Source organism: Orycteropus afer, unplaced genomic scaffold (genome assembly GCF_000298275.1).
Source record: "Orycteropus afer afer isolate SDZICR_OR568_19922 unplaced genomic scaffold, OryAfe1.0 scaffold00002, whole genome shotgun sequence".
Classification (NCBI taxonomy): Eukaryota; Metazoa; Chordata; class Mammalia; order Tubulidentata; family Orycteropodidae; genus Orycteropus; species Orycteropus afer.
In genome coordinates, this window is record NW_006921589.1 from 22,248,474 (window position 1) to 22,270,811 (window position 22,338).

Consider the following 22,338-nt stretch of genomic DNA (forward strand, 5'->3'; position numbering starts at 1 on the left):
TTAAACATGAGACTCATCTAGAGCTACATCTGTGTCCCCCAGCTCAGTAGGAGTAAAAGTGAATTGGCTGGAGAGCAGAGGGTTTTCCATGCCGTTCTCCTCACTGATGTGAAGGACAGTGTCTCCGTGCTGTAGCAGACTAGATGTCTCAAGGCCTGTAAAGTCATCGGGGTCTGAGAGTTGAGTAGAGAGGGGGCTGTGTGCCACACCTTGTGCTTCTGTGTCTTCCTTCTTTTCACCTTCTTCAGCAGTGAGGCTCTCACTCTGAAATCAAAAGACTCATACATCACAGAAAGGTAGGGATGAGTACTGGAGAAGAGTGTAAAAACGGTTGTCCAGTTGTAACTGGACAAGGAGTCAGATTGGTAGTTCTCTTTTTTTAGATATGAGAACCTCACTGAGGTCCTTCCAACTTTCTACGCTTCACAGCTCTAATCTGGAACAGGAGCATGCTGGTTTTTCTTGTTTACCTTGTAGACTGCTTGCCCTGCTTACCTTAAGGATCAAATGAGAGAATGAGTGTTACAATGCTTTTTAACCATAAAAGATTATACCAATGTGAGTATAAGGCACCTGACTGCTAACCAGAAGGTCAGCGGTTCAAACTCACCAGCTGCTCTTCCATAAAGATTTATAGCCTCAGAGACCCAATGGGGGTCACTATGAGTCAGAAACGACTCGATGGCAGTGACTTTGGTTTTTGGAAGTGGGTATAGTATAGAAATATTTCCCCTTAGCTTTCTTGAAGTACCACATGGGAATAATGTAGGACCTATAGGAATTCATTTATAAAAATCAAAACAAGAACAAAATATATCAAAATAGGAAAACAAAAAAAGACAAAACAATGAGAAGGAAAAATTAAAACAAAGTTCCTCTCGTAGGATACAGAAGGTCTGTATTTAAAGGCTTTATTTAAACTGATAACTTGATTTATTGAGCTAATTATTATACACCTGTTTTCAATGTTATCTCAGCCACAGAATATTTTCTCTTAAGTTTTTCATAATTTCATAACTGAAAACACCAAGGCTTCTCTTTCCTCCTTCTTAAGCATATTTCTGGCCATATTCTTTATATGGATTTTACTTTTCATGTTGACAGAACTAGTGCAACTTGGCAAACAAAGTATTACAGACCCAGACTTACATATGGAGTAAATTTGCATATTTAAATGGTTCTTAAATTTAGGTATATGGGAAACAGGCCTGGCCTATTTCTCTAGTACTCTCACCTGCTTGGGAGACAGACTGTGGAGATCCGCAACAACAATGGCTGGAGAAGACGTGAGCACTGGTTTGTCCATTCCTTCTAGTTTCCTGGATGGGATTGGGCTGCAGCCCTGTGGTTGACCTGTGGCAGGAAGTGTGTGTGTTGGGCCAGCTGCTGGCTCTGGTTGAGCCTCAATGAAGGTCACAGACCGTTTCTGATCCGCTGTAGGTCAGAGGTGAGGCAGGAAATAGAGGAAAAATTGTTGGGAATACATTGTCAGTGCTTAAGTGGTTTTAAGCAATGTCTCCTGGCATTCCTTAATCAAGGCATTACTGATTTATTAATAAATGAGAGCATGTTTGGCTACTATGTCCATGTTTCAATATCACTGCCTTACAAAAAGTAGTACTTAAGTAGTAAAATCATTTCACATAAATGGCCTGAGATCAAGATTTACATAGAACAGTAGATGAATTTGATCATTCATCATAATAACTGCCAACAGGACTTAAAAGCCCCTATTATTCCTCAATATTTTGTCTTCGGTGAGACATAACAAACCCAGTTCTTGACTTGGGAGAAAAAAAAAAGCTCATAACCTTCTATATGCAAATTGCCTTAGTGATTTCCCTTGGGCTCTTCCATTCCCCTAGGTTCAAAGGTGTAGAGATGAGGGGTGGATGAGGGGGAAGAAAAAGAGACACTTAAATTTCCTAGGAAATGTCTTCCCTTATACTTCCCCAAAGGTGTGCTTATCTGCATCAGCTCAGTTTCTGCTGGCCTTCCCGAGTATGTTGCATTATGTCAGTGGTATACTCAGAAGAGACACAGGAGGCCTCACCAGATGGCTTTGTTTTAGGTTGGATGCTCCTGCGAGTGGTTGACAGCCGAGCCCCATGGTGGTTTTTGGGTTCAGTCTGAGTCTTCTGACGTGATAGTAGAGGACGCCTTAGCTAAAAAGAAGAGGCAGTATAAAGCTGACAAAAAGGGGTCTATCTGTCTGAGAGGAAGCACTGTGCTCAGAGGATTCTGACTAGAGTTTGTTTTTCATTTATGTTTCTGTGGACTCTGGTGGTACTTCACATTTGTAGCTGATAAACTTCTTTCTGCTTATTTAACTGCAAGCATTTGTTCCCGGGAGCTCTGGTAGCATAGTGCCTAAGGCACTTGACTGCTAACCAGAAGGCTGGAGGTTCAAACCCACCAGCCACTCCTTGGAAGGAAGGTTGGGCAATCCACTTCCGTAGTGATACCACCTCGGAAAGCCAAGGAGGGGTCACTATGAGTCGCATCTGACTCAACGGCACATAACAACAACAACATTTGTTCCTGGTTTTCTCTTTAATCAATTCTACCAATTATCACTCCTTTATATATTTTTTAAATAGTACATTTGAGAATTCCAGTGACTATAGGATATAAAACTAATAATTACTGCTTAGTAATTACTCCTTCTGCAATTAAAAGTTGTTGTTGAACATATGCTACCTCTCAAAGGGGAGTTTTAATGAAAAAACTTCAGAAGTTGGGAAAGAAATACCCAAATCAATGTTGGGAACCTTCTGTTGAAGCAGCAGTGCAAAGTCTCATTTAAATTTTTCTTTAGAAAGTTACATAAAGGAACCCCAACTTTGGAAATGTGTAAAGAGGATCTTGACTTGAATTTCAGTTTTAAATTAAACTATTATTCTTGGAATGAGGAAGAGGAAACTACTCTGTCTATCTCTATGCAGAAACGGGCCTTCCATCAACTTTAGAACAAATCAGTAAGTTTGATTGGGGAAAGAAGGCTTCTGGATAGGGAATAAATAGAATCATAGATCCACCTGCTTTATTAAGTTGTCAGTTTTGCTGATAAGAAGAGTTAGATATAAATCAGCAGCTAAAAAGCTTCAGCTTGCCCAAGCACTTAGAATGTTTTAAAGTTGCTTTGTAGTGCTTATTTCAGGAGAGGAGGGGGCAAAATATAATCTTAATAATACACAAATGTTAACAATTCAACAGAGCTTCCACTTCAATGGAATGGCAGTCCTGTCCTCTCAGGGTTGGCTTACCTGCCTCAGGCCTCTCTTCCTCCCCAGTGGCTGCTGAATGAGGAGATTCTGTTGGCCAGGTTCACTCTGTACACTTGCCACCCTGTCAAGCATCAATAGCATTAGTGTTCCCTGAAGAGAGAGGAAAAGACCATCCTCTGGTGGGTGTGAGCCAAAATCACTTGTATGAAATAGTCACTTCAAAGACACCATTATCTTTGAAGGATGATTGGGAAAGATTCCCTGGGATGGGGGTTTTCAAAGGTTTGGGAGGAGCACAAAGCCTTGTAGCCCCAAGCTGCCAAAATTGAGATTCTTTTTTCAATCACTGATGTCGTATCTATCATTCAGCAAAACACTGGTTTTATCATATCCCTGGTTTGGAGGCCACCAAAAGGTTTACGATGTCATAGTCTAATCTCAATTTTCTTTCCAGGGGAAGGGAAAAGGCGGTGACAAACAACACAAACAACTCTATCACATGGATGGGAACACCTTTTTCTAAAAAAAAATTTTCAATCTAAATGAAAATAAATGGACAAATATCAAACACATCAGACACAGATTCCATTTGGGTGAAGGGGCACATTCAACACATGTTTGCAGCCTGAAGTGTCTGTGACTACTGAGTAAATGAATAGTCACATGGGTAGACAATCAAGTATTTTTAAAAAATGGACTTATATTTAAAAGGCTGACAAAGTAATTAGCTGTCATTACAACTCAGGAGCTTTAAGAGCCAATAGCTGCACCAAACATATTGTACGGTTTATAAAAGAAACAACCTGCTCCCCCCAAATTTACTGTGTATGTGTGTCTTTTGTATGCAAAAATGGTTCTTCACAGTGGTTGCTATTTTAGTATTGAGTGAGGCTGAATATATTGATACGGGCCCATGATCCTTTTTCATTCTACATGCATGTACAATAAGTATTTATGATGGGAATGGGGGTGAAAAAAGAAATGTAGTGTGCCCCAGAGAACATTGTAATTCTGCAGATGATGCCAATGCAATTCTTTGGTTAATGGATAATTAATTTATGCAAAAGGAGCGTCATCTACAGATAACTTTTCAGAGTAAAATATTACACAGAGAAATCCAGAGGCAATAACTATCAATAATAATAAAAGATTGCATCCATTCATTTCCAATTTTCTAAAAATAAGCTACCTCAACACTTAGCCCACTTCTTGTCTGTATAGTGGCAGCTTATGTGTTGCTGTGATGCTGGAAGCTATATCACTGTATTTCGAATACATGGGTCACCTATCATGGACAGGTTTCAGTGGAGCTTCCAGACTAAGACAGACTAGGAAGAAGGACCTGGCAATATACTTCTGAAAAAACTGGCCAGTGAGAACCTTCTGAATAGCAATGGAACATTGTCTGATAGCATGCTGGAAGATGAGCCCTTCAGGTTTTATGGTACTCAAAATACAGCTGGGAGGGAACCGTCTCCTTAAAGCAGAGTCGACCTTAATGGCATGAATGGAGTAAAGCTTTCAGGACTTCCATTTACTGATTTGGTATTACTCAAAGTGAGAAGAAACAGCTGCAAACATCCATTAATAGCTGGAATGTGGAATGTACATACACACATACAGATCTTGGAAAATTTATAGTCACCAAAAATGAAGTGTAACACATAAAGATCAATTTCTGAGGCATTAATGAGCTGAAATGGACTGGTATTGACTATTTTTTGAATTGAATAAACATAGGGTCTACTATGCCAGGAATGACAGATTGAAGAATGGCACCAGAATCATTGTCAAAAAGAACATTTCAAGATCTATCCTTAAGTACAATGATCAGTGATAGGATAATATCCATATGCCTACAAGAAAGACCAGTTGATATTACTATTACTCAAATTTATAAACCAATCATTAAATACAAAGATAAAGAAATTGAAGATTTTTTACCAACTTCTGCAGTCTAAAATTGACCAAACATGTAATCAAGATGCATTGATAATTACTGGTAATTGAAATGTGAAAGTTGGAAACAAAGAAGCATCAGTTGTTGGAAAATATGGCCTTGATAATAGAATTGTCACTGGAAAGCACATGATAGAATGTTCCATTATCAATGACTTAGTCACTGCAGATACCTTTTTTCAACAACATAAATGGCAACTGTACACATAGACCTCACTATATGGAATACAGGAATCAAATAGACTACACCTGTGGAAAGACATGATGGAGAAGCTCAATATCATCAGTCAGAACAGGGCCAGGGGCCAACTGTGGAACAGACCATCAATTGCTCTATGCAAGTTTAAGTTGAAGCTGAAGAAAATTAAAAGTATGACCTTTAGTATATCCCACCTGAATTTAAAGTCTATTTGAAGAATAGATTTGATTAACTGAACACCAGTGATGAATCCTGGATGAGTCGTGGGATATCATACATGAAGAGAGCTAAGGTCATTAAAAAGACAGGAAAGGAAGAGAAGACCAAAATGGTTGTCAGAAGACCCTCTGAAACTTGCTCTTGAACTGACAGTACCTAAAGCAAATGGAAGAAATGATGAAGTAAAAGAGCTGAAGAGAAGATTTCAAGGGGCAGCTCAAGAGAACATTATTTTATTGAAATGTACAACAACTTGGAGTTGCAAAATCGAAGGGGAAGAACACACTCAGCATTTCTCAAGGTGAAAGAACTGAAGAAAAAATTCAAACCTTGAGTTGTGATATTGAAATATTCTATAGACAAGATATTGAATAATTCAGGAAGTATCAAAACAAAATGCATGGAATACCCAGAGTCACTATACCAAAAAGAATTGGTCGACGTTCAACTGTTTCAGGAGGTAGCATATGATCTAGAGCCGATGGTATTGAAGGAATAAGTCCAACCTACACCAAAGGCATTGGTGAAAACAAGCCTCCAGGAAGAGATGGTATACCAATTGAGATGTTTCAACAAACGTATGCAATACTAGAAATTTTCACCTATCTGTGCCAACAGAATGGAAGGAATCCATATTTGTGCCCATTCCAAAGAAAGGTGATCCAACAGAATGTAGAAATTATCAAGCAATATCATTCATATCACATGCAAGTAAAATTTTGCTGAAGATAATTCCAAAACAGTTGCAGCAGTACATCAAAAAGGAATTTCAATAAATTCAAGCTGGATTCAGAAGAGGGCAGGGGACAAGGGATAATATTATTGCTGATGTCAGATGGATCTTGGCTGAAAGCAAAGAATACCAGAAAGATGTTTATCTGTGTTTTATTGACTATGCAAAGGCATTTGACCATTTGGATCACAACAAATTATGGATAACACTGCAAAGAATGGGAATTCCAGAACATTTAATTGTGTTCATGAGGAATCTGTACATAGACCAGGAGGGAGCTGTTATAACAGAAAAAGGGGATACTGCATGGTCCAAAAAGGTGTATGTCAAGATTGTATCCCTTCACCATATTCATGCAATCTGTATGATGAGCAGATAATCCAAGGAGCTGGGATATATGAAGAAGAACATGGCATCAGGATTAGAGAAAGACTCATTAACAAACTGCAATATGCAGATCCCACAACCTTGCTTGCATGAGGTGAAGAGAACTTGGAATACTTACTGATGTAGATCAAAGGCTACAGTCTTCAGTCTTCAGTATTACATCTCAACATGAGGAAAACATAAATCCTCATAATGGGACCAATAAGTAACATCATGATAAATGCAGAAAATATTTGAAGTTGTCAAGGATTTTATTTTACTTGTATCTATAATTAATGCCCACGGAAGAAGCAGTCAGGAAATCAAACAACATAGTACACTGGGCAAATATGCTACAGAAGTTCTCGTTAAAGTCTTAAAAAGCAAAGATGTCACTTTGGAAACTAAGACATGCCTGACTCAAGCAAGGGTATCTTCAATCATCTCATATGCATGTGAAAGCTGGACAATGAGTAAGGAAGGTCAAAGAAGAATTGATGCCTTTCAATTATGATTTTGGCAATAGAACACTGAACATGCAATGGACTGCCAGAAGAACAAACAAATCTATCTTGGAAAAAATACAGTCAGAATATTCTTTAGAAGCAAGGATGGCAAGATTTTGTCTCCCATATTTTGGCCATGTTTTCATGAGGTACCAGGCCCTGGAGAAGGACATCATGCTTAGTAAATTAGAAGGTGAGCGGAAAAGAGCAAGATGCTCAATAAGATGGATCGACACAGTGGCTGCAGCAATGGGGTCAAACATAGCAATGACTGTGAGAATGGCATCGGACCACACAGTGTTTCATTCTGTTGCTAGTGGTCGTAATAGACTCGATGGCACCTAACAACAATAGCACATCCTTAGCTGCAGTTGTAGCTAGAGAAATGGATGGTAAGATGGACAATCAGATGTCCCCCTGCTGTCTAAACAGCTGATAAAACAGCAGATGGTTGACACAGTTATGTCTATTTTTTTTTTCTTTTTTAAGTCTTACTTCTACATCTATTAGAAGAAAAACAATGATTCATAAATTGGGTTTTTCAAAGTTTCTATAATCATACCACTTGGGGTAAATATTACAAAATTCCAGAAAGATTACCAAAATGGGTGCTTTAAACTTTCTTGGTCTCCTGAATATCAAGTTTGGAAGATCAATGTACATTATCCTGGTACAAATATAACTTCTCAGAATATATAACTTCCTGTAAAGAGGGACCATCACCCCGAAAGAATAACACAATAAGTTCTGATAAGCAATCCAGACTATGTTGTTGGTACGTTTAAAATGACATCTCCTCATAAATTATACGTTTTTATATGGGTCTTTTGAATTGGAAAGAGTATTCAATTACCGATGCACAAAAATAGAGATTAAGTTCTTCCAAATACCAAACAAAGTTTTCATTGGCATAGGGTCTTCATTGACATCTAGTTGTTACCTCGGTTCCCTTGGCTTTAAAAGGAAGGTTTATACTTACCACCTACCTCCCATTAAGGTAGCGAAAAGGAATTAGTTGATGTAAAATGGCCTGACCATGAGAAGTGATGTATATAGCATGCTTTCTTGTTTTACATTTGATGTTTGTAATGAGTTTATTGCTTCTAGAACACTATAAGAAGTAGGCAATAAAACGTTTTGAATATAATTAGGCAGAGAAAATGAAATTGAGGATGTCCACTTCTCAATTTTTATTCAGGAAGATGATATTGAGAGAAAAAATGGTGCAAGAAAAGAAAAGAAATACATGTTATTCAGGGAGCGTTAAATGTCAAAGCATAATGGTAATTTCAGGGTGATTATTCCAAGGCAGGGTTCTAAGCATACAAATTTTCTCTATGAGTAGAGAGCGTTGTGTCTAAGAAATGCATCAAGTTTATAGCTGTGGTAATTAGCTGTTCTATGTAAGTGATACAGCATTTCACCAATGGAGTGAACACATCAAAGATGAAATTATAGATTATGTCCTTGGAAACACATAACCCAGCTAATAAATTATGCTACCTAAAAATGTGATGTTTATATTTGGAATATCAAAGGCTAGCTTAACTATCTATAGCCAGAATACATTAATAATAAACAACCAAAAATGTTAACAATAGAAAGGTCATTTATGCAGAACAAGTTTCTTTATCTTGGGCCTCTCTCAGATCTGAGCTGGCCATGAAAAGTATTTTCAATTTAGCATCTCACCACATCATGTAATATTTAGGACTTTTGATGTGTGACCATAATATGTGCAATACTAAAATCAACCAGGAGAAAACCGAACTGTTTACACTAAATGTCTCTTACATTCTACTCCATTTTCTATTTCAACTTTGTGAAACAGCCCCATGATATTTCTCACCCACCATAACTGCAATATCAAAATGATTTTTCCCTTTAAGGAAATAAAATGCTTTATTTGGTGATATCAAATTTAAAATTAGTACACACCAGTAAGCCAATAAATAACTGAACTATCTATTTTAGATATTACAGTCATAACAAATAAATCTTAAAAGTCAAGAATCTGTGAGATATGTCAGAACAGTGGGATGATTTCTACAAACTCATATGAAAACTGGTTTCCTGAATCCTGTGAATGAAAAATGACTAATTTCCACTCTTTCAGCCAAATAATAGGGAGAAACAATAAGGACCAAAGCAAATAATTTTCTAAATGGAAGCAAATATCTTATAACATATTTAGAAATAAGTCATCCCTTGCGGTTTAGAGTCTCTGACAAATGCCAAATAACACTTTAGGTTTTAGAGAAGTAAATGCAACTGGGGCTTGGCAGAACTACCTATAAAAACAAAAATCACTTTCATCAAAATGCATGGAAGTAATTTACAATCTAGGGAAATTGAGACAATGTTAGGAGGTTAACAATTATCTCTTTCCTCCGGTTTCAGAGTGATGACCTCGATTGCAGTGTATAAATACGTACATGTGTTCTATGGAGATACATACTGTCTTATAGTGTTTCTTCAAATAAAGGACAGGCAAACAAGGGCAATCAGTAATGCAAGAAAAATTCATGTCACTTGTCCCAAACTACAAAAAAAGTTTATGGGATGAAATATATTTCCTAAAAAAAAAAAAAAAAAAAAAAAATGGAAGCACTGGGTGAGATCAGCACAAGGAAAAGTGAGTTAGTGACTTCCATTGCTCATGTTTGCGTTTGCAGTGTGCATTTTAATGGAGAAATCTGGAAGTGGAACACAAGACAGGCAGGCTAGCCATTTACCCTGAAGTGATTGTCTCGTGATGGAAATGCTTAAACCCAGCACTAAAGGAGCCATAAGGCATTTGTAGAGAACAGGGATCTCATTTTCCCTTTCCCCCAAAAATATTATTGCTCAAAATGTACTGAGCCTTCCACAGCATCCAAGAAAATGTATTTTCAGTGCTTAGAGTTTAGAGGCTGGAATCAGATGAAAAGAAAGAATAATCTGGATTAGATATCTTATAAGAACAGATTCAGCAATGGCAAAGTACATATCTGTATATCACAGCACACATTTTCCAAGCCATTAATTCTCAGCTACATAAAAGGTGGTTTTAATATTTGTTTTTTGTACTTTGAGAGTACTTGCCAAGTCTTCATATTTGGAAAATATAGATAATCATGAGATGGGTTCTACTAAATAGTGTTATTTTTATTTGATCTCAACCAGATTATATGATCTTGTTCAAACTTGAGCCACAATCTTATTTTCCACTATGATTAAAATTACCCTTACAGAGAATCAAATAACGTTGTAATCTCTTTTTAAAAACCAGAGTTAACAGTCAAGTCTTGCTTTTCAAAATGTTCTATGTAACCAAACAAAATCTAATTCTCAAGTATAAACATTCAGTCTTAAGCACTTGAATAATTCAGTCATTGCTCTTTTGAAGGGAAAATATATCCATGGTGTGTGTGTTTAGGGCAAGGACAAGGAAAAAATATCTCTAAGAGCAACACTCTTGAGAAGAAAACTCTCCCATGGAACAGTGTTTCGGTTTCTTAAGTTACAAAAGAATAAAATCTTTTCTCCAGAGTATAGTGCTTCTAAGAGACTGATACTTTTGCTGATGAATCTTTCCAAAGAAACTGGTTAGCACAGGTTAAAAAAATGTTAGAAGAAATCTCCAGAAGGTCTACAGTTTTCTTTACTGTTTTCCATCTATTCATCAGTGTTATCCTGGCCTCTTCCTCATTTAGCCTACTCAGTTCAACTTGTCCTTTTTGCCTAAAACAACTGCTCTTTCAAAAGCCAATTACCATGAAAGTTTAGCAAAATATTATGAGAGAAAAAAGCAAGTTTTATTGCTTTTTTTTAAAGACATGATTTCACTTAGAGCTAGATTTTCCTTACAACCATTTCTGGGGGTGGAGTCCATGGGTGGGGTAAACAGATCACACACTCAGCTGCTAACTAAAAAAATTGAAGTTCGAGTCTACCGCCAGGTGCTTAGGAGAAAGGCCGGTGGATCTACTTCTGAAAAACCAGCCATTGACAATCCTATGGAGGAGCACAGTTCTACCCTGACACATACAGAGGCGCCATGAGTTGGCATTGACGCGATGGCAACTATTTCTTTAGTTCTGGGTGTATTTCTGATCCTGAATGTTCTGGTGTGTGCTAAAGGTAATCTGCATGGTTAATGCTTTCCTGCTTCTTTAGGGTTTCTAAGAATCTGAAACATAGAGAAGTCTCATGTCAAAAATAAGAATGTTTGGAAACCAAATATAAAAAGTATATATCCTATTTTGTAAACTCACCTCTTAGTAAATGCCAAAAAGCTCCTCTCCTCCAAAGAGAACTCAGCGACATGATGGCGTTCAAGAGATACAATTTGCAGTGGGTAGCAAAGGTGGATGTGCTACTGGCTGGTGGAATGCCATTGCATTAACAGAAGTATTTCAGAATGTAAAGAAAATGCCTCATTTTCTAGTTCTTAATGACCACAACTAAGGTGACTGACACTCAGAACCAAAAACAATGGTCACAGGAGCAATAGATCAATAACAGTCAGTCTAAAATAGTCATTTAGGTCCTGACACAATTGACTAATTCAGCTGTAGATAAATTCTATAGCTTTGGTTCTGAACCAGTCTCATCTAGCAAGAATTTTGGGTTTATTCCCATCGACACTGGACCCGGGGCAGATTGGATTGGTTTGTATAACTCCGAATCAATCATTATTGAACCTTAAGCCTGCCTGAGAGGGCCAAACCCTTTCATAAATATCAACTCAAAACTCCTAATTTTTCCCACCAACCCCAGACAGATACTCAACAAGAGTAGACTTTGACCAAATTAGAAAAGCCCTAGACTAAACTGGCCAAAAGGAAGTCTGATTTAATATATTCTACTCCCAGCAGGCCACTGAAAGTACTTCCTAATCAAGGCTCTCCTATTTCAAATGTAACTTTAAGCATAAAACAAATGCAATCTTTGAAGCAATGGTCACTGAGCTAGGCGTGGTTCAGATCTCTTAAAGCACTGTCAATAATTAAGGGAAATCACCTTGGAAATACAGCTTTGTCTCTCAACTTCTGCCTTGTCTCCAAAGCTCCTGCTAATGGAATTACATCTGCACTCTGCAGCACTTCCACATTTACCACCAATAAGAGACTAACTAATCTTTCAAGGCAAGGGCTTGCAAACACAAATGAATGTCATGAATGTTCAAAAACAAAACAAAACAAAGTACACCTGATGGTGGACTAAATTTCCCATTTTCAATTGCAAAAGAAAATGTGAAATCTGAACAAGATGCAACTAAACAAAAACAAGAAAACAAGAAACAACCTTTCACAGGAACGGGCCTCTCAACATTTCCTCATCTTTGTGATAAAGCAATAAACAGATATTTTATGCTCACTATATAATGCAAACCTTAAAGGGAATGTTTTTACTTGAGAGGGAACAAAGGCACTCTTAGGATGAACAAGAAGCATTACCCCTAATGAGGATTAGTTGAGAGGTGTGAGTCAACAGCACAAGATTAGGAATGTTTGACGTGGTTTATCTGAGCGTTAAAGGTGCAGTCCCCCTTTCTGAAGCTTTAAACCAATAGCCATGAAATTAAATTATTTGCCTCATAAAATTTCTCTTACTTACCAAGAAATGTTTGGGCCTGATATTTCATGGCAAGTTTTGGAGTCATTTTTGTGCTGGGATACAAATTCTTTACATAAGTGTTGTTCAAACAAACTCCTATAATAGCCTGCCAAACAGCATGCATCTACGAGAGGGTTGTATGTAAATTATATTGACATTGTTATACTTATTATAGCATCATTGTTTATTTTCTTACAATCCATGGAATTAGCTAAAATAACTGTCTCAAGTTAATTAGGGCTTCTGATAGTAGGGAGTTGTATTAAAAGGCTCCTGCAAAAACAGTTCTTAATATCAGTGTGGGACAGAATGATTAGAAGGGATAAATTCAGCATTTGGTATATCAAAACTTTTTAGACATCTGTGGGATGAGCTCCGAAAAGAACTCTACAGGTTTTTTAGTCAGCTTTTTAGGCTATTTGTGATCGAACTCTGAAGCGGAAAATGAAGGCGGGTTTGCTACACCTTTGACTTCCAGGCTTGTGTATTCATGAACAACAAAGGATAAGGAATGGAAATAGATACCAAGATGGGTGGGAAGAGACAGAGAGACAGAGGAGACAGGGAACAGGAGTTTCCCAGCACAGACATCAATAAACAGGTAGCGTTGACACTGTACCTAGAGAGGCTGCCCTCAGCGGCCAGGCCCTGGGAGTCATCGAGGACATTAGGTTCACTGCAGGAGGGGTAGGGAGATGAAGCATTTAGGGAAAGAAAATGAAAAAAAAACAAGAAAGAAAAAGAAAAAACGGCATGCAATCTTCTGCTCTCAAGAACCAAAAATAAATAAATAAATTTAACGGAACAAGGAAGGAAAAGGAGACAGTCAACCATTTCACCTTGTGCTGGGTTTGTCAAGACATAGGACTCAAGGCAATGGGGGAGGAGGGGCTTTGGATGGATACGACTCTCAGAGGAGTGATCTATTTATTAGTCAAGAGTTGGGACTTAAAATGAGCTCAAAATGGACATGTGAGCTCTGAAATGCTTTGCAGAATGAATCTGTAGAAGATGAAACTGCCATTCCTTTGGTAACCATTTGGCTTAATTCTTATTATTTTTAACCTGTTTTATGTACGTGATATTTCAGTGACCAGAATCCTACATTTTTCTTGTGTGCTATGACATTATGACACAGAAATCACTTACCATGAACCACCACAATGAAACTCATCGAACTGATGCTATTAAAAGAACAGAAATAACCCATCTTGTCCTGCTAATTTTGCAATGAAGATGCAAGTAAACAGAAAGAAGATACCCTAGAAAATTCACATGGAACTTGCGTTTACCTCCTTACTCTCATCTGAGTGACTGAACTGTAAGTGCCAAAAGAAGACACCTGCCAGATTGGTGAGAAAATAGTTTATTGACTTATTTAGATGCAGGTGAATTGGGACTTGTGAGCAGAAACCATGCTACCCTTTGTCTGTATTTCCTTCAGTGGCTAGCATTGAGCTAAGCACCCACAAAACACTCACTACGTACTTGTTAAACAGAATGGGATTACAATGCAACCATTTAGGAAACTGGGTACCTGCCCCCAAAGAATCGAGGTTTACCTAATTGTACACTGTAAAAATGGCCTCTGTCCCCAAGAAGAGGCTGCCTTCCCCTAATGTACAGAGATAGTATCACCTTCACTTGTCTTCCAAACTATGATTCAAGCCCAAAGAGTTTAAATACATACATATTTTCTATAGATTTCTAGTGTATAGAAGCCTTAGTGGTGTAGTAAGGAGCTCTGGTGGCATAGTGAGTAGGGCATTTGGCTACTAATCAGAAGGTCAATGGTTCAAATCCACCAGCTGCTCCATGGGAAAAAGATGCGGCCATATACTTCCCTAGAGATGTAAGCTTTGAAAACCCACTGGGGGTTGCTATGAGTTGGAATAGACTGGATGGCAGTGGTTTTGGTTGGTGGTCTAGTGTATCCACGAGAGAACAAATTTTGCCCGTAGAAATAAGTGAAGCCCTGTGTACAAAGGGAATTGATGGTCTGATTATTTTGGGTAAGTAACAAAAGAACTCTACTTAAAAAAATTCTATAATTCCCTAATCAAAATTAAACTTTTATATAAATTGCTAGATTTTAAACTTTTTTATGGAACCTTGCATACTGGTAGCAATGAAAAAGAAATGGCTAACTACCAATATTAACTGCTTGTATGACTTCACAGCATTTTTTTTTTTACATTTTATAATCTAGCTCTGATTATATGCACACATTTTATTTTTAATCCTTTATTTTCAAAGGTAGATTTCCAAGTGATAGATAAAACAATCTTTCACAATGACAGGAACTTTTATAATATGTTGTCAATCTTTGTAATAATTAAATAGTACTTGCATAAAATATTGTTTTATTTAAAAGTATGCAATTTACTTATTTACCATCTTTGATCATTTTCCCCTATTTTCGATATTCTCTAATCTAAGCTTAGGCTCCTTCATAAATGTTATTTCACTCATGTAGTTCAACAACTTTTTGATAAAGGATTTGGATACAGGGTAATTATACCTGCATAAAAATTTAATTTTTTGAACATTAGAATGTGTCCTGATTTTTATTATTTTCTATGTATGAATTATACTATATTGAATCTATAGGTATTAAATATGAATCTACAAGTATTAAAAATAGATAGACAAACAACAAGCTAGCTAAAAACATATAAGGCCAATTCTATGAAAGATAGTACTCAATTCCTAAAGTAAAAATATCATTGGTTCTGAAATAGATAATACTTTTACTCTTAATATAGATGATTCTCTGATTTATACTTTCACTGTGTTTATACATATAGGAAATGGTCTACATATACATATTCCTGTTTTTGAGAAAGTCCTTAATGGGATTTCATCATGGAATCATAGAACTATGTATTGAAAAGTTACCTCACCTTTCATTTTAGCCAGCTTCCTCATTTCACAAGTGGGAACACTATGGGCTGTTCTCAGTGGCATCACTAGGGCTGGTGTCACCCAGTGTAAAACTCATGGCGTCACACAAAATGCCCCCCACACCCAAGGACGTCCCCATCCCAGACCACACAGCATCCTTACTGTTTATTATCAATTTTATCACAGAAGAATATGTGAAAAATATAATTGTAAATTGCTTAAGTATAATATTTCTTAAATTACCTGAATACTAACAATAAAATTATTTTATGAAATCTTTCTACTTCGAATTACAACATTATTAGTTACAACATTATTAGTAACTGAGTGGACGTCTTTTTAATTTTTTTCTTTCCTTTCCTTTCATTACTATTTTATTCTCAAAAAGTTATTGATATAGTTTCACAAATACTAATTACCACAATATTGTAGGTAAAGTACCAAAAATTGGACAAATCAGCAACTATAAAAACACCGGAGCAATGAAAACAATAGCACATGCATGTAGCACATGCAGACAAAAACGTGTGATTCAAAGCGTCATTGGGTAATAACAACAGCTCTGATTGGAGTGGTGCAAGGTTCAAAAAGTAAATTAGCATAGACTTTTAGGTATATTACTACATGTAAGCTGGTCTTATGAAAAATATTTTTGTGGTTATAACTAACTACAGGGATATTTCCATAAAAACTAATAAATTTCTACTGAAACTGCACAAAATTTCATAGACATTTTGGTTTTGCTCACTCTGACTGTCACCAGGTCCTGTCCATAACCCCCATAACCCCCTAGTGATGCCACTGGCTGTTTTTGTTAAATGACTAGCCCAAAGTCATACATAGTGGCATAGGCCCTTTTCTGCTTGATTAAACATCACTTCTTCTTACTGAATTCTGGTGTTATATTAGAAGCCTAAATTCAACCAAAGTTTAAGTAAATGGAATGTTATAAAATGCCAATCAGAAACCCCAAACCAAAGCTTTGCTTGGGTGTGTTCCTTGGCTTCAGTACAATCTTAAGTCAGTCTTAATTTTCTATGTGTCCCCAAAAACCAAACTGGTCCTATATATGCATTTGACAAGTACTTACTATTAGTTTAGCTAACAATAAATCAAGGAGCTCTGGGGGTGCAGAGGTTAAGCATTCAGTTGCTAACTGAAAGGTTGTGGTTTAAACCCACCAGCTGCTCCCTGAGAGAAAGATGTGGCAGTCTGCTTCCATAAAGATTACAGCCTTGGAAACCCTATGGGGCAGTTCTCCTCTGTCCAATGTGGTTGCTGAGTCAGAATCTATTTGAAGACAATAGGGTTTAACAAGAAATCTGAAATATGAGTATGTCATTTGATAACTAGAAAGAAAACCATGTGTCTATTTATGAAAAAATTTTAAGGGGAGACAGTGCTTGTGATCAAAAACTGAAACCCCTTCTTCTGCTGGTTTGGCTTAGATTGTTACCTGCAGAACCTTAGTTGAAATGTTGTTTTGCTGAACATTCTACCTACAAATACTACTATCACTTGCTTTCTTTTTCAGCCTTGGTAGAATAACAGGAGTGAGTTTTCAGAATTTCTGCCTTTGCCTCCGAATGAAGAGTACATGATATTCATGGGTCTTTACCTCTGGCTGGGTAACATGCCCACCTCAGCCTGAGGTGCAGACATGCTGGAGACGTGGCTGGAGAATCGCCTCCTTCCAATGGCACTCAGGAGGTAAGCTTCTTGTTCACTTACCACACTGGGCATGCTTACGGAGTCATCTGAAAAAGACAAGGGAATGGAATAGAGTGTTATAAAGTGCCAGTCATAAACCCCAAACCAAAGCTTGACTTGGGTCCTTTACAACCTCAGGGCAGCCTCTAAAGCTTTTAGGGGATTAGTTTTCTATGTGTACAAAGAGACCAAAGACAATTTTTCATGTCTACACATCTCCCATCTTCCTACACAAGAACAGCCTTCATGAATTAAATGTAAGCTTCTTGTTTATTATTATAGTTAGAAAATCTGTGAAAGTCAATGCATATATGCAAATAAAAGGTTTTAGAAAAGCTAAATTATAAATTTATAACACATTCCAGGAATAGTTCAATAGAGGACTTTATTATTGGAGGAGTCAAGTACATTTCCTTCACATTCAAAAACTATATTCAGCACCTTCAATGATTTTTAAACTGCTTAGGGAAAGACTATTTCAGAAAATAGTTATTTTAGAAAAACAGTATATTAAAATCTATAAAGTTTAGAAATAAATGCTGATTTTAATGTAAATTTTAAAATTCAAGGATATAATCCTTTTTTATCCCTAGAAGCAAAAATCAGTGTACTCAAATCCATATGAAAGTAAACTTTGTTATTGTTGTTGTTACATGGCGTCGAGTCGGACCTGACTCATAGCGACCCCTCCTTGGGTTTCCGAGGTGGTATATTTCCATAGTGATGGAAGTAGATTGTCCAACCTTCCTTCTGAGGAGTGGCTGGTGGGTTTGAACCACCAGCCTTCTGGCTAGCAGTCAAATGCCTTAGGCACTATGCTATTTTAGTACAGTAATTTTGACAAGGTGATCTCATTCTAAGTGAGCTGATGTTGTTTGTTGCTGGATAGTAAACATATTTTGATAAATATACAGGCAATCCCTGGATTTTGAATGAGCTCTGTGCCTAAATCTGTCTTTAAGTCAAATTTGTATGTAAGTCAGGTCAGGTATGATTTGTATCTGACATCAGTTAGTCAAATGTTGGTCTTAGGATTTAATATATAGTGTACCTTTTTATGCATAAAAAAATTAAAGAAACACTTCCAGAAACACTAAAATATCTTTAACATAATAATACTGTAATAATAATAACGTGTTGATGTGTGTCACAAAGTAGCATCTGTTTGTTGTTATGAATCACTGTATGTACCTTAAGTTTTTAATATAATAGGCTTTGGGGAGGTAGGTTTTTAATTACAGGTTATATATAAGTTGTATGTAATATATTAAGGCCAGGGCCTGAGGAAGGTGGGCCAGGGGTTAGGAGCTGCTTTTCGCTTGGGGGCAGCTCTATATTAAGGCCATTGCCCGAGGTATGTGGGCTCAGAAGGATTAAGAACAACTAGGGCAGATGAACTTATCTGTCAGTTTGTCATCCTGTGGTGGCTTATGTGTTGCTGTGAGGCTGGAGGTTATGCCACCATATTGCAAAATGCCAGCAGGATTACCCATGGTGGACAGGTTTCAGCGGATCTTCCAGGCTAAGACAGATTCGGAAGAAGGAAGAGGCCATCTGCTTCTCAAACAACTGGCCAGGGAAAACCTTATGAACAGCAGTGAAACACTGTCTGATATATTACTGGAAAACTTTGAGTGGCTCTGAAACATTGTCCGATACAGTGCTGGAAGATGAGCTCATCAGGTCAGAAGGCACTCAAAATTTGGGGAAGAGCTGACTCCTCAGAGTAGAGACAACCTTAACAATATGGATAGAGTAAAACATTAGGGACTTCCTATTGGCTGATGGGGCATGACTCAAAATGAGTAGAAACAGTTGCAAACATCCATTAATATTTGGAACATGGAATGTACGAAGTATGAATCTAGGAAAATTAGAAGTTGTTACAATGAAATGGTATGCATAAAAATCGATATCCTAGGCATTAGTGAGCTGAAATGGAATGCTTTTAGCCATTTTGAATCAGATAACCATATGATCTATTATGCCACAAATGACAAATTGAAGAGGAATGGTGTGGCATTCATCATCACAAAGAGTGTTTCAAGATCTGTCTTGAAGTACAATGATGTCAGTGATAGCATAACATCCACATGCCTACAGGGAAGACCAGTTAATACTGCTATTACCCAAATCTGGGCACCAACCACCAAAGCCAAAGATGAGGAAATTGAAGATTTCTACCAACTTCTGCAGTCTGAAATTGACCAAACATGCAATCAAGATGTGTTGATTATCACTGGTGACTGGAATGCAAAAGTTGGAAACAAAGAAGAGTTACTGGTTGTTGGAAAATATGGCCTTGGTGATAGAAATAATGCTGGAGATTGCATGATAGAATTTTGCAAGACCAATGACTTATTCATTGAAAATACCTTTTCTCAACAACATAAGTGACAACTATACACATGGACTTCATCAGATGGAACACACAAGAATCAGAATGACTACATCTGTGGCAAGAGGTGATGGAGAAGTTCAATATCTTTAGCCAAAACAAGGCCAGGAGCTGATTGTGGAACAGATTGTGGAACAACAGCAGTTGATGAACTGCTCATATGCATGTTCAAGTTGAAGTTAAAGATGATTAAAACAAGTCCACAAGAGCCAAAATATGACCTTGATTATATCCCTCCTGAATTTAGAGATCATTTAAAGAATAGATTTGATGCATTGAAAACCAATGACCAAAATCCAGAGGAATTATGGGATGACATCAAGAGTATCATCCATGAAGAAAGCAGGGGGTCATTAAAAAGATGAGAAAGGAAGAAAAGACCAAAATGGATGTCAGAAGAGACTCTGAAGCTTGCCTTTGAGCAGAGAGTAGCTAAAGCAAATAAAGAAATGACAAGAGATGAACAGATGATTTCAAAGAGCAGCTCAAGAAGACAAAGCCAATTACTATAATGATTGTGCAAAGACCTGGAGTTAGAAAACCAAAAGGGAAGAACATGCTCAGCATTTCTCAAGCTGAAAGAACTGAGGAAAAAATTTAAGCCTCAAGATGCAATATTGAAAGATTCTATGGACAAAATATTGAATGATGCAGGAAGCATCAGAAGAAGATGGGAGGAATACAAAAGTCACGTACCTAAAAGAATTGGTCTCTGTTCATCCATTTCAGGAGGTGGCATATGATCAAGAACCAATGGTATTGGAGGAAGAAGTCAAAGCTGCACTGAAAGAATTGGTGAAGAACAGGGTTCTAGGAACTGATGGAATACCCTTTGAGATGTTTCAACAAACAGATGCCCTGCTGGAGGCACTTACTCATTTATGCCAAAAGATTTGGAAGACAGCTACCTGGCCAACTGACTGGAAGAGATCCATATTTGTACCCATTCCAAAGAAAAGTGATCCCACAGAATGTGCAAATTATTGAACAATATCATTAATATCACATTTGACTGCGAACCAGAAAGCTGGCAGTTCAAACCTACCAGCCACTCCTTGGAAGGAATATTGGGCAATCTACTTCCATAGTGATACCATCTTGGAAACCCAAGGAGGGACCGCTATGAGTTGGATCTGACTTGACAGCAGTGAGTTTGGTTGTTTTATTTTTTTTCACATGCAAGTAAAATCGTACTGAAGATAATTCAAAAATGGTTGCAGCAGTATATTGACAGAGAGCTTTCAGAAATGCACACTGGATTCAGAAGAGGACGTGGAATGAGGGATATCATTGCTGCTGTCAGATGGACCTTAGCTGAAAGCAAAGAATACCAGAAAGATGTTTACTTATGTTTTATTGACTACGCCAAAGCATTCGATTGTGTGGATCATAACAAATTGTGGATAACATTGAGAAGAATGGGAATTCCAGAATACTTCATTGTATTCATGAGGAACCTGTACATAGATCAGGAGGCTGTCGTTTGAACAGAACAAGGGGATACTGCATGGCTCAAAATCAAGAAGGGAGTGCATCAAGGTTGTATCCTTTCACCATATTTATTCAACTTGTATGCTTAGCAAATAATCTGAGACACTGGATTATATATGAAGAAAAACGTGGCATCAGGATTGGAGAAAGACTAATTAACAACCTGCAATATGCAGATGACACAACTTTGCTTGCTGAAAATGAGGAAGCACTTACTGATGAAGATTAAAATCTACAGTCTGTAGTATGATTATACCTCAATATAAAGAAAACAAAAATCCTCACAACTGGTCCAATAAACAGCTTCATGGTGGATGGAGAAAAGATTAAAATTGTCAAGGATTTCATATTACTTGGTTCCACAATCAACACCAATGGAAGCAGCAGTCAAGACATCAGATGATGTTTTGCATTGGGCAGATCTGCTGCAAAAGACCTCTTTCAAGTTCTGAGGAGCAAAGAAATCTCCTTGAAGACTAAGGTGCACCTAACCCAAGCCATGGTATTTTCAATCACCTCTTATGCATGTGAGAGCTGGGCAACGAATAAGGAAGACTGAAGAAGAGTTGATGCTTTTGAGTTGTGGTGTTGGAGAAGAATGCTAAGAGTACCACGGTGTGCTAAAAGGACTAACAAATGTGTCCTGGATGAAGTGCAGCTGGAATGCTCCTTGGAAGTGAGAATGGTCAGACTTCTTCTCACCTACTTTGGTCATGTTGTCAGAAGGTACCATTCCCTGGAGAAGGATATCATACTTGGTAAAGCGGAGGGTGAATGAAGAAGGGGAAAGCCCTGGATGAGATGGATAGACACAGTGGCTGCAACAATGGGCTCAGGTATAGCAAGGATCGTGAGGCTGGCAAAAGACCAGCCAGTGTTTCATTTTGCTGTGAATAGTAGGGTGCTGCTATGAGTTGGAGAGACTTGATGGGAGCTCTGGTAGCATAGTGGCTAAGGCACTTGACTGCTAACCAGAAGGCTGGTGGTTCAAACCCACCAGCCACTCCTCGGAAGGAAGATGGGGC

At 37.6% G+C, this 22,338-nt stretch overlaps 1 protein-coding gene across 1 annotated transcript in view; it reads right to left on the reverse strand.

Moving 5' to 3' along the window:
* The window catches only part of UNC80 (unc-80 homolog, NALCN channel complex subunit), a 282,090-nt gene continuing 259,752 nt past the window's right edge, over nucleotides 1–22,338 (reverse strand). The window contains exons 59-64 of the mRNA XM_042782808.1: nucleotides 17,333–17,471; nucleotides 13,430–13,486; nucleotides 3,267–3,348; nucleotides 2,054–2,165; nucleotides 1,235–1,434; nucleotides 1–264 (exon numbers count right to left, since the gene is read on the reverse strand). Coding sequence (XP_042638742.1) covers nucleotides 1–264; nucleotides 1,235–1,434; nucleotides 2,054–2,165; nucleotides 3,267–3,348; nucleotides 13,430–13,486; nucleotides 17,333–17,471 — 854 coding nt within the window. The remainder of the gene's footprint in view (nucleotides 265–1,234; nucleotides 1,435–2,053; nucleotides 2,166–3,266; nucleotides 3,349–13,429; nucleotides 13,487–17,332; nucleotides 17,472–22,338) is intronic.